Here is a 12,546-nt window from a genome sequence, read left to right on the forward strand (position 1 = left end):
TGGGAGGGAGTGATGTAAGCTGCGTGTGTGTCTCCACACATATATCGCAGCTCAACTCTGCAGGTTATTCACGTGCACGCTAATGAGAGTATGAATGAATATTGTTTCTTGTAATTACAATCATTACAATCAGTTCATCATGTAGTTGAAGAGCCAGGGAAAACTTTTGTTTGTTTGTTTGTCATGTTTATTTCGAATATGCAATAAAATAAATAAAACAGAACAGTTTTGTATTTCCTAATTACAAGGAAAAACACTTAAAATAAATAGCTTAAAATATAAGAAAACAAAACAAAGAAAAAGACAAAAAAAGCATATCCGAAAAGGAGTGAGAAGAAGTTAAAAACTCCTGATATGTATTTGTAATTATTGCCTTACATGGAGTGTAAGCCTATTATAACAACATAATACATACCCTGAGGGCGAGAAGTCCTGAGGGGCGAGGTCGCTGAAACAACAGAGCTCTCTTAATACGCATTCATTCTTAATGCTTCTTTAATAATAATAATCAACAGATCCTGTCCAGTGAAAATGTGTATTGTAGCTTGTAGATCTGCTATTCTTTAGGGTTGGGTTAAGGTTAGGCTTAGGCATATCGTTTTTGTGAGGTTAGGGTGGGTTAAGGTTATAGGCTATAGGCATAGTTTTTGTGATGTTTAACAAACGTCCCAGTTCTAGTACTTTTTAAATATTGATGAATGTAATTCTTAGCCTACAGACTCAGAGACATGAGATGAACTACACACACATATTTAAGTTCGACTTCAATACAATATTCATTGCAACATGTTGTGCAGATATCTGCTTAGGGCCTGCCTGCACTAATGTCACCATGTCTTACTTTCCTATACTATTGTGTAGATATCAGGGTTCCTTGAGAGTAACTTCCCTTCCCACTATACTCTCTGGTCCATAGCTCTAATGGCAAATGCAACAGCAAACCATTGCCAGTCCCCATTCAGGACCCCAGGAAGACTAGAGGCTCAGCCATGTGTCTCTAATGGGGATCCTTCAATAAACATAAACATGAACATTGCAATTTATTAAGAAAAAATATTTTCTCTATATTTCTATTTAGAGAAAATGTTCTTTGTAATTTGTACTTTTGGATAGGTCTACTTAGGATTTAAAACAAATAAAATGAGTAGACCGTAGACCACTATTGTGATCAAAATAAACATTCTTTCGTCATTCTTCGTGCACGTGAATAACGGATGATTGTAAAACAGCGACATCTGGAGGCACACAATTGCACAGGTCACAGATGTCGGCACACACCTACTGTAATGTTTTGTTTGCCAGCACATTTTTGCGCAGCAAATAAAAATGTACCAGACATCCATTCTTCTAATCGTGAGTATGAGGATCTTGTCAGATTGCCACTGTAGTATTACGACGAGATATCCTATTATATCTACATAGATTCTGCAAGATGAATGGACACACTATTAAGATTGAATGACGTAGAGTCTCTGTTGTGAGCTTGTATTTCTGCTATTTTCGGTCATTGATGGGAGTATGAATCAATTAAAACATTATCTTGAGGCTGAGCTAATTTGCATTATTTTGTGGGTCCCAGGTTTCTTTACATTACAATTTCCAGACACGCACGCGCGCGCGCGCGCACACGCGCACACACACGCGCACACACACACACACACACAGTCTGTTGATTGTTGAGAGATTTAAGATTGGTTTGGAAGTTGAAATTCCACAACTGCAATTTTATTGTGTGAATTAGTGTTGGAGGGTTTGTTTTCAAATGCTAATTCACATTTTTTGATTAAAAAAAAAAAGGGCAGGGTACAACACTTTTTTTAAACCTTTTCTTCTTTCTAATTATTTGTTCGGCCCCCAAAAATGTGTTTATTGTCATGATTTGTCAACTCGGCTGTTGGCTTTGTCCGAGGCTTACAGATCTTTAAATAAATACTTTGAAACGCCTATGGGAAAAATGAATGGGGAATTATTTCCTGGTATCCCCTGCTTTACAGTGTGCAGGACTTGTGCATGTGTGTAACATTATAGCGTTATAGAAGGTTTGGCAGTGATATGGCAAGATGAGAACATTGTATTGGAAATTACAAGTTCATGCAGAGATTTTGGCATGTCTTTTCTTAGCCTATACAGTAAAGCTCAAAGGTCTTCACATCCCGTAACGCCCTCTCTATGTCTCTCATCCCCACCCTGTCTGTCTGTCTGTCTGTCTGTCTGTCTGTCTGTCTGTCTGTCTGTCTGTCTGTGTCTGTGTCTGTGTCTGTGTCTGTGTCTGTGTCTGTGTCTGTGTCTGTCTCTCTCTGACTGTCTCTCTCTGACTGTCTCTCTCTGACTGTCTCTCTCCATAGGCCACACTTACATGGGTTGTTGTGGGTGTGGTTGATGGTGATGATCATTCTACTATGATGTCCAGCCGTAAGTAACGTGTGTAGCAGCTGGCTAGCAGCCTTATGGTGCAGTCAGAAAACTGAAAACACTGGGTATTGTTTTTACCAGCTTGCTTGAAGTGCTAGCTGGTCTATATTCAGTCGCTGCAACTAGTCAACACTTTTTCATCATTGGCTGTCATTTAAGCCAATGGGGAGACTCCCATACTCTGACCGGTGGTGTTGCATCATCACGCCAATAGAGGTCTTCGGGTAAACCCGAGATTCGAAAATTCCTGGGATCTGACTATAGAGTATTAAAAAGCATAGAGACTGAACCGGAGCGATAGCCCCGCCCTCCCGCTATTCATTTCAGTGGAAGTTGCTCAGTGGCGTTTTGAAGCACCTCACCCGGAAGAACGGTCTACTTCCAAGTGCAAACGAGCTGAATGCTCAATGTTAAAGCCCAGCTGCACAGGGTTGCCTCGTCATAACTCCACGGGTCCGCCTGCAGTCCCTGCTCTTACCACTAGGGCGCCTCAACGTTGGAGAGCCTCACTGGGGGCTTGGGATCCGACCCGGCTCGGTCCATCCACGAGAAGTGACTCCGGGAGCGGGTCGGAACCGCTACCGTATGTCTCGTCTCGGGTCTCGGAGCTCTTTCTTTTTAGTTTTTAAGTGAAATTACAGTTCCACTAATACCCGGGTGGAGTAAGTGGACCCATCGATTGGCTGTCACAGCTGTCAATCATTAAGTTTAATCACACACAATTCCACTTCTTCTGCTTTACAGCCTAAACCACATGCTACCGCCTACCACAGTAAATTATTTGGATTTGTTTACAAAATTGTTCTTTCTTTCTTTCTTTCTTTCTTTCTTTCTTTCTTTCGTCTCAGTGTCTAAGAAAAATAATCAAAGAAATGGAAGAACAGAAACGGTCTGTTCTGGCTCTACTTTAGTTATGGGAGTACAATCTCGTCGGTGGGAGATACCGAAAAAGGTGTCGTTTGTTCCAAGACATACAAGAAGAGAATTGGAGATATATCCACACAATACGGTAAGTTATCACACAACACTTCCCTTGCTTTCCCTTTGATGTTCTCAGTGGTTATTTAAAGGGATTATTTCACTTTCAAAAACACTCGTTTTATCATCTACTCAGTCTTATGTGAACAACCCAGACAGTTTTTAAGTTGCTCGATTCAGTATTTAGATATTTGATATTCATTTTAAAAAGTGCAATGTGTCTCTCTGAGATGTAGTGGAGTAGAAGTACAACTGTAAAAGTATCGGAAATTGGAAATAATACTAAAATTGTACTAAAGTACAGCACTTGAGCACCAGTACATGTACTCAGTTACTTTCCACCACTGGATCTACTTAGTCAATCTCTCCTTCTCATTATATAAACACAGTACAGTATTATGTATTTTATTGTGTGTGTGTGTGTGTGTGTGTGTGTGTGTGTGTGTGTGTGTGTGTGTGTGTGTGTGTGTGTGTGACGTGTGTGTGTGTGTGTGTGTGTGTGTGTGTGTGTGTGTGTGTGTGTGTGTGCGTGCGTGTGTGTGTGTGTGTGCGTGCGTGCGTGCGTGCGTGCGTGCGTGCGTGCGTGCGTGCGTGCGTGCGTGCGTGCGTGCGTGCGTGCGTGCGTGCGTGCGTGCGTGCGTGCGTGCGTGCGTGCGTGTCAGTTGCCTGGTTGTGTGTGGGATTTGGGCACATTAGTTATTGAATGTGTAACAGAAGAGCATGTTGGAGAATACAAGATATTGAAACAAGAATGGGGCCCGACCACAGCCTCTACCTTCCTAAGACTTATTGTAACAGGTAGGAATACAGTGACATCCCCACTGTTAATTGAGCCAAGTCAAGACCACAGCTTGAAGGTCTCAGTATTGTAAAATGTGTTTTAAATGTTAATAGCAATGTAATAGAAATAGTGTCTGGTAGTCTCCCAGGGGTCTAGCACATTGTGAAACAGGGATAGACTCTGGCTGATACCGACTCTGACATGAATAGTAAATGGTGCATTTATATAGTGCCTTTATCCAAGGCACTTTACATAGATTGTGCATTACATTCACACTTCAACACTAACTCTGGGGGAGCCTGGGACCGAACTGGGAACCTCACGGCTCCCATACGGTTGTTCTACCGGCCACTCTACCCCTGAGCCACTGCCGCCCATGCACTATTATACTTACTACTTAGAAATAGTGGATATCCAAATTCCAAGTATTAGGTTTCAGTGTAACTGATTCAAGATAATATATATAGCCCAAATGACAAGTGACGACTGAATATGTATAACATTAAATAAAAAGGTTTTTTTAAGTGAATATGAAGTAATTATCAGTGAGTCCGCCTTTCTTCCAATGTAGCAAGAATCATGTGGTACACTGATGTTCCTTGCAATCCACAGAATGCACAGACACAAGGAAGGTGAACTACGGTGATAAGGTGGACATCAAAATGACAGTGGCACCAACCCTCTTGATGTTCTACCCCGCCAACAAACATCACTTCTACCCCACCAACGACACCTCAAAGGGGATCGAGATCTGGGGCTTTAACAAGCCCTCCAAGGGTGAAGTGCCGTGCACCAGAAAAGACTATGAGTGCGATTGGTTTGTTAAGGCTGAAAATGGCATCAAATGGAGGGATGGCATTTTCTCAGAGAAGAGAGGAGAGATCTGGTACGTCCGGAAATTGAGAGCAACCCAAAAAGACCAGGGCATGTATGTCGCCCGGAGAGACGATGGCAGGCTGATCCATAAGTTCCAGATGTTTGTGCAAGGTAATCACAACACTGAGTTTCTCTATGCTTGTTCCAAAGAAATCCACACCATAGTTATTGTAAATGTTCTCGTATTAAAGAACACCAGACCATAGAGTTATTGAAAATGTTGTCGTATTAAAGAACATCAAACCATATAGTTACTTTAAAGATCCTTGTTCCAATGAATACCAAGACATAGCTACTATAACCTTTATAAAGGTAATTTGCATAACATGGCAGTTGAATCCAGCAAAAACGATGTGTTACTTTGTAAATGGCTGTGCGTGAACAGTCTTAAAAGGATCCCTGGCTAATAAGACAAATATGCCTTTAACCCATTTTGACCTGAGATCAGATTCTAAAAAATGTCTTCTACATCCTGACAGTTTTCAAAAATAGCAGACCTACAAGCTCGTAGCGTGCCACTCGGTGGCGCGCTATGAGATCTGCTATTTTTCAATAGCTAAAGCATAACATAATGCTAACACCAGAAGGGGTTCCCGCCACAAAATGGGTTAAAACATTATACTTGCCGTCTACAACTAAAAAACAAAACAAAATCACACCCGTGTGAAGTAAGTGGTGCAACTCCGTGGTGGGGGGGGGGGGGGGGTTCCAGACCCACATGAACGCACCCAGGGTGCCGGTCCGATTCCGGCGAGCCGCCCCGCGTCCGAAACGGTTGAGAAATGACAGAGTTATCGTGTGGGGGTCCCTCTACTGTACCGTACTGTACTGTACTGGCACACCCGAAATCACCATATATACAGTTAATATGTGCGTGTGTTTGTGTGTGTGTTAGGTTGCGCACAGGTGGTGAAAAACAACCATGCTGTTTTCGTGCTCAGACGCACCCACCCAGCCAGCCAGCCAGCCAGTGCCACCCACACACAGTCACTTAAGGAAGTGGTTGCACCACTTGGCTGCGTTCGAATTGCTAGGGTTGTTCCCTACTCCCTACTCCCCATACGGGGACCCAGACTCAGTGGACTCAAATAGTGATTAATTCGGACAATACTCCCTGTATGGGGAGCACCGACTCTGACGTCAATATCGGTAGAGGGCGCTATAGGTCCGCCGGTTCATGTACTTTTTATTTGCATTGTAATCCCCCATAGGGTTCAGATCGCCTCATAAAGAACTGTATGAAAAATAAACAAATCATCCCGGCCGTTTCACTCATTTGGATATGAAGAATCAACTGACTACAAAAAAACAGTCAAAACGCTGCTGCTGAAATGATGATAAAAAGGTTATTCTTTTAAAATAACATAGGCCTATGATTATTATCAATACATTAATATTATATCCATTATCCAGCAATATGAAAACAGTGCACCACCTTGACAATATGAAAATATCAGCAGCATGATTATGAACCCCCGCTAATCCTGGACTTTAGCACATAGCTTTACAACCTCACCAACCTTAATCCAAAAACTATTAAAATATAAGGCCTTCTACAGCAAGCAACTCATTCCTCTCCTAACGTCATGTGCTGGGCCTGGGTGATATGAATGAATCAGATTAGTAATACTATTGCAAATGCAAATTAATTGTTTTATTATAAATAAATAAATAAAACAAAACAATTGCAAATAAATGCACAGATCATTTGTCTCGAGATCTGTAGCTTCGAGATCCGCCAGGGAAGAAAAGAGAGGGGAAACGAAAGTTTAAAAAGTACATTTGTGTTGATTTCTTTCGCTGGTTCAACTTCTGCCTCTTCTGAGTTGGAGCACAATAAGCACATGCATGCAGAAGCAGCGCACGTGCGCGCAAACGCGTGCATGTGCGTTCAAGAGCGAGCTTGCGCAATGCATTATGGGGCAGATTTGCTTCGCTGTGTTTTTGTAGTGACCATCGGATGGTCCCTACAATTCCCGGTGCATTGTGGGATACTTCAGTCCACTACATTAGGGTGCAAAAATGCTCACTACATATTCGGACACTATAACAAAATGGCGGAACCCCAAAGTAGTGCACTATATGGGGCATAGGGAATGAATTCGAACGCAGCCTATAGAGAATCTTTCACTAAATAGTAACTGCTCCTGTCGCAAGTTGATGATGTCATATGTCCATATACACTATGAAATGTATGGAATGCATATGCTAATAAAAACAACTTAATACTTCCTGAGGTTAATATGAGCATCAAAGCAATATTTGAAATGAAAAATATACAGTTTGACTAAACCAGAGAATGTTAATTTCTAACATTTATTTTATCTTCCAGTGAAGACACAACCCAGGAAGGTCAACGACAGCCAGGACGTGAAAATTACCTTTGGGCACTTTGTCAGGACGTTTGATCTTACCTTCCGACCAAAGGACCAGCCTTTGATTGGTCAGTCCATAACAGAACTGGTGAAGAATGGCACGCTTTCGTCCAACCGCGTTGCTAATGTAATGCCCGATGGGGTGACCCTCAAGGATGTCCAGTATTATGACGCTGGGACGTACCAAGCCTTTGATCTGGAGGGCAACCTGTTTCTGACCCTGGAGTTGACCGTTACATGTAAGTGTGTGTGAGACTCCCAAACATCATTAAAATAAGATCTGGTTGCAAAAGGGGTGAAGTGTCACTTTAAATAAACATGAAATCCTATTAGGACTAAGTGAGTGCTGGTGATCTTTTCTAAGAGTATATGTTAATACAATATAACAATTGGAGTTGTTATTTTAACTCCCTGCTCTTTTATTGAGACATTTAGATCCTGCTTCTGGTTTGACAGAAACTTTGACCTTATTTTGACATAAAGGTCAAAATTATATTTATCCCCAGAGCAAACAGCTATTAGCTCAGTGGTAAAAATGTCAGCACTTTACATAATGCAAGTATCAATGCTAAGTATCATGTTAGAGACAATCTGTGTTCAGCATGTTATTTTGCAGTTAGCTTAGCTCTAGTCCATAGCTCTAATGCGTTTCATTTAGAGCTATGTTACTCTCAACGTCCGCCGCTCGCATGAATGCAGACCAGCCTCTCCTCTTTAGCGTAAATAAAAAGAACGTTTTTGCTACTCACCAAAACAAAGGCGGGTTGTGTCATTAGAAAGCCTACTTTCCTTAGTGGACGCACTCTAAGCCCCCCACCACACGTATAAACGGTACTTTTTGGCCAGAAAGGGATTTTTTTTTCACCGGAGGAAAAATATTCTCTATGAGGCAGTTCTCTGGGCAATATCGGTAGAGGGCGCATTGGAGTAACTAAAAGTATTTTTTTTCCGGTGGAAACCAAATCCCTTTTTGGCCAAAAAGTACCGTTTATACGTGTGGTAGGGGTCTCAGAGTGTGTCCACTAAGGAAAGTAGGCTTTCTATTGACACAAACCGTCTTTGTATTGGTGAGTAGGTCAAACGTTTGTGAGATTTCCACTAAAGAGGAGAGGCTGGTCTGATTTCGATTTGAGATTTAAAACTGAAAGTCCCATAGCCTTATACTGCAGGGCAGAATCGTAGAAGCAGTAGAAGGCTATGGACCAGAGCTACAGTTAGCTCATAGCACAATTCAAGGAATAAGTCAAAAGAACACACATGCAGAAAAGTGATTTATTTCATGTTTCACTCCCCAGTAACCTCAGTAACCAAACTCGCCAAGCCCTTTTTATGGTGGATTGTGAAGCATGTGCTGCCCGCTATCGCTGTCGTAAATCTGCTGTGTTGTCTGCTAAAGTGCTGCTGCAATTCCAAAAGTTCAGAGGATGCAGAAGCACTTCCGGTTTCCAACCAGATAGAGGAGGTATACTTTTATGTCAAAGTAACTGTGCTTGATGTGCTTGATCCAACACCTGAGAAAAGTCTCAGATGTTGTCTCTGACGTGTAATGCATGTGTACGGTCGGCAACAAGGCCTGCATGTGAAACAAAAATCACACCAGTGTGAAGTGAGGGGCGCTCTTATCATCGTACATCATTATATATCATCTCATTCCGGCCAATCAGAATTTGCGTCCTCACCTTTGTCTTCAATGTTTGTGTTCACTGTTTTTTGGGGTTTTTTTTTATAATTTTTATCCCACAATTTTGTAACCCATTTTTCAGTGATCCTGGGCTCTACACACCCTCCGCCAACCTAGTCCCCATATATGGGGGACATGGGGAGAGCAACGGACTTGAACTCATGCTTCCTTCATGCCTGAGTGTCCAAGTTGCTCCTTTACACCTGACAGGGGGGAGTTTCCCTGGTTGGACGTAGCGCGTGGAAGGAACACGTTATTCCAACGAGTTCCTTTCCCCTCCATCAGGTGCCCCGGCTGGCCAGGGGGAGGCAGTTTAGAGACCAGGATTACTGCATGTTTTTTGTGAGGGTACCTACCCTAGGGGACACGGGGAGAACATGTTTGTGTTTGCACATAAAATGTTTGTGTTTGCACATAAAAGCTGGACATAGGATGGGCTATTGTATCGCCCCTCAAAAAATATGAATTATGTTCTAGCTTATAGATTTTTCTGATCTCTCGTCAATGAAGATTGAGAGAACTAAATATTGAGCAGCAATAAAAAAGTAGCTGAGAAACAGTGAGCAGAGTTTTTTTTTTTTATTTGCTGTTCTGCCGTTTGTCCAGTGACTGGACTGTGTGGGATCTGTGCATGTACTGTTTGTCCAGTGACTGGACTGTGTGGGATCTGTGCATGTACTCCTCTTAACACTATCAATAGATTCTATATCAAAGTTTAAAATGGGATTTCTCTCTATTGCTGCGTTCACACAGGCAGATGCAAAGATTCAAAGCATATTTGTCGCTTTGTATCTGAAGTTGAAACCAGTTCATCTTTTAGATGTAGATTTCTAGCTTTGTATCTTTTGCAGCAGCTACAAACGTCGGATGTATCTTTGCATCTTCATCTCGCTGGCTGGCTTACATTGATAATGAATGGTAGACTCATGTATCTATGCATCTGCCCGTGTGACTATCTATGCATCTGCCCGTGTGACTGTATCTATGCATCTGCCCGTGTGACTGCACCATATCTGTTCATTACATTGATAATGAATGGTAGACTGTATCTATGCATCTGCCCGTGTGACTGCACCATATCTGACTGTATCTATGCATCTGCCCGTGTGACTGCACCATATCTGACTGTATCTAGGCATCTGCCTGTGTGACTGCACCATATCTGACTATCTATGCATCTGCCCGTGTGACTGCACCATATCTGACTGTATCTATGCATCTGCCCGTGTGACTGCACCATATCTGTTCATTTTTGTTTTACTCCTATTTACGGCTTTGTAAAAAAGGAAAGTAGAAAAGAAGAAGGTCAAACTGTGTTCTTGTTTCTTAGGAAATGATGCAACATCATCCTCCTCCAAACATCATCATCGAGCCACCTACTACAGCTACTGAAGATGATGACTTCAGTTACCCTCCCAGCTATGAGCACATTCAGCATCCAGCAATCAGGATGGTAAGAGCTTCTTCTCTTTCATTGTCCTATCATTCTCTCTCCTTAACAGTCCCATTTCACTTAACACTCAATCTGACATTTGTTCATATGAATGGATGCCTGCACTTTAAACGGAAGTCTTTACCAAAACTCATATCCTTGGGTCACAACTCTTAATTGTTGCAGATTGTTGTTTAATAGAACGTCTGTCCTACAATATTGCCATACAGTCTGAATGGGAAAACCTTATTATTTTTGCTAATAGACAAAACAAGGAGAGAATCTTCTATTTTTTATTTTTTTATTTTTTTTATTTTTCAAAATAATAAAACCCAGATTGAGTTAAAACAAAGAAAAAGATTGACATTTGTATTGATAATCTTTATCTCAATATGGCCACGCATAATCATGAATAACGTTTTTGCAATAATCGTGAAGCTCTATTTACGTTTTTTGAGGGCCTCCTATGCTCAGCTTCCGGGTCACAAACATTGGCTTGATTTGATTGGCTGAGCAAAGTACATATTGAAGCTACAAGTGAGGGCAGAAAAGTGAAGACGGAAAAGTGAGGACGCAAATTGTGATAGGCCGGAATGACATTTGTGATGATTTGATTTGCTGAGCACGGAATGTGATGTATGATGTATGATAAGAGCACAACTCACTTCAGACGAGTGTGATTTTTTTAAATTCTCTCTGTACAGGATCTGGATGACGAAGGTCCCAGCTGCACCATGCCTTCCGCCCCCACCTTTGAGCTGGGGGACTTCCTAAACAACCAGTCCCCCCTCAGCTCAGGTGCTCCCACGTGTGACGTGTACACCTCGGACAAAATCAACTTCCTTTAAGGGGTCGGCGTTTGTGGGAGTGTCATTGGTGTAAACCTCCTCCGTCCTCAAGAGTTTGCACTGATTGGTAGGGAATCGACCCATTGTGATTGGATGTGCTTTAAAGTGGAGATTCAGTCATGTCATTTATATAATGTTACGATGTCAGATGTTCATTATAAATTTAAAATAATGAGATAAACCAATGATGAATTCATCCCTGTGAGCAGAAATCTCCTCTGAATGCTAGGTGTTCAGCCAAAGGCTAAGCAACATGCCATATCCTGAACTGGAGTTATTGCTTTTATAAAATGGTTACCAAATATGCCAACATGAAAACCATATCCCAATTAAAGCAGTTTTCTTATTTGATTTCATTACAAAGAATAATTTTACACAAGAACATAGTCTCTCTGCCACCTGAAACAGGTGGTTGCTATGCAACGTTTACATTTAGAATGTTTTCCTTGTTTGTCTCATTGTGTAGCTCTGCCGGATGCTTTGTTTTTGAGCGTTGCTAACCGCTCCAACGTGTGGCCAATGTCATTTATTCCTGCCCTGATTTGTGTTCTCTTGTGTGGACATGTACACACGAACAGTATCCTTTGTCATAACCTTAGTTTCCCCCAATGGCCTTTTATCGCTCAACGCCAAACCAACGTCAATGTCGAGAGAGGTAGGGGCTTAATTGCCTCCTGGTGGAGATTTGCACTCCACTGAACTGAAGATTGTACTTCACTGTGCATGAGAATAGCATGACAAAAACCCATTTCCCCACCTCGACCAAACACATCAGTACTCCTGCATTCCTTTCCTCAGGAAAGATGCTGTACCTTTTCTGTACTCCTAGACAAACGATTGCACTAACACAAACACTAACTATATATAACACTAACACTTTAATGCCTTAAATATGAATTCAAGTGATCCACTAACATAATGAATTACTATTCACTTATTGCTCCGTGTTTGTCGTCGCTGTAATTAGAAGACTACTTAGAAATGAAATTGTATGATTCACAACCTTGACCACAGAGGTTAATTTATACACTGATTGTTTGTGTCGTTGTCTGCATGGGCAGACTTTAGCGGACAGCCGCGGACAGAAGAAGCTGTGCTTTACGTCATTTCCGAGTTTTTAGACAGCTGGAGGATGGAAAAGAAGCTCCACCCCCGCGGCTGAC

The 12,546-nt window shown here is 41.8% G+C and overlaps 1 protein-coding gene across 1 annotated transcript; it reads left to right on the forward strand.

Moving 5' to 3' along the window:
- Positions 1 to 1,266: 1,266 nt before the first annotated feature.
- Positions 1,267 to 11,539, forward strand: LOC306913186 (uncharacterized protein). Its single transcript, XM_079489772.1, has 9 exons — positions 1,267 to 1,353; positions 2,346 to 2,412; positions 3,261 to 3,421; positions 4,053 to 4,188; positions 4,784 to 5,158; positions 7,380 to 7,661; positions 8,718 to 8,884; positions 10,434 to 10,556; positions 11,240 to 11,539. Exons 1-9 carry the CDS (start codon positions 1,327 to 1,329, stop codon positions 11,381 to 11,383), a joined length of 1,482 nt encoding a protein of 493 aa, XP_079345898.1. The 5' UTR covers positions 1,267 to 1,326; the 3' UTR covers positions 11,384 to 11,539.
- The last annotated feature ends 1,007 nt before the right edge of the window (positions 11,540 to 12,546 follow it).

The sequence above is a fragment of the Electrona antarctica genome, assembly GCF_951216825.1.
Source record: "Electrona antarctica genome assembly, chromosome: 2".
NCBI lineage: Eukaryota > Metazoa > Chordata > Actinopteri > Myctophiformes > Myctophidae > Electrona > Electrona antarctica.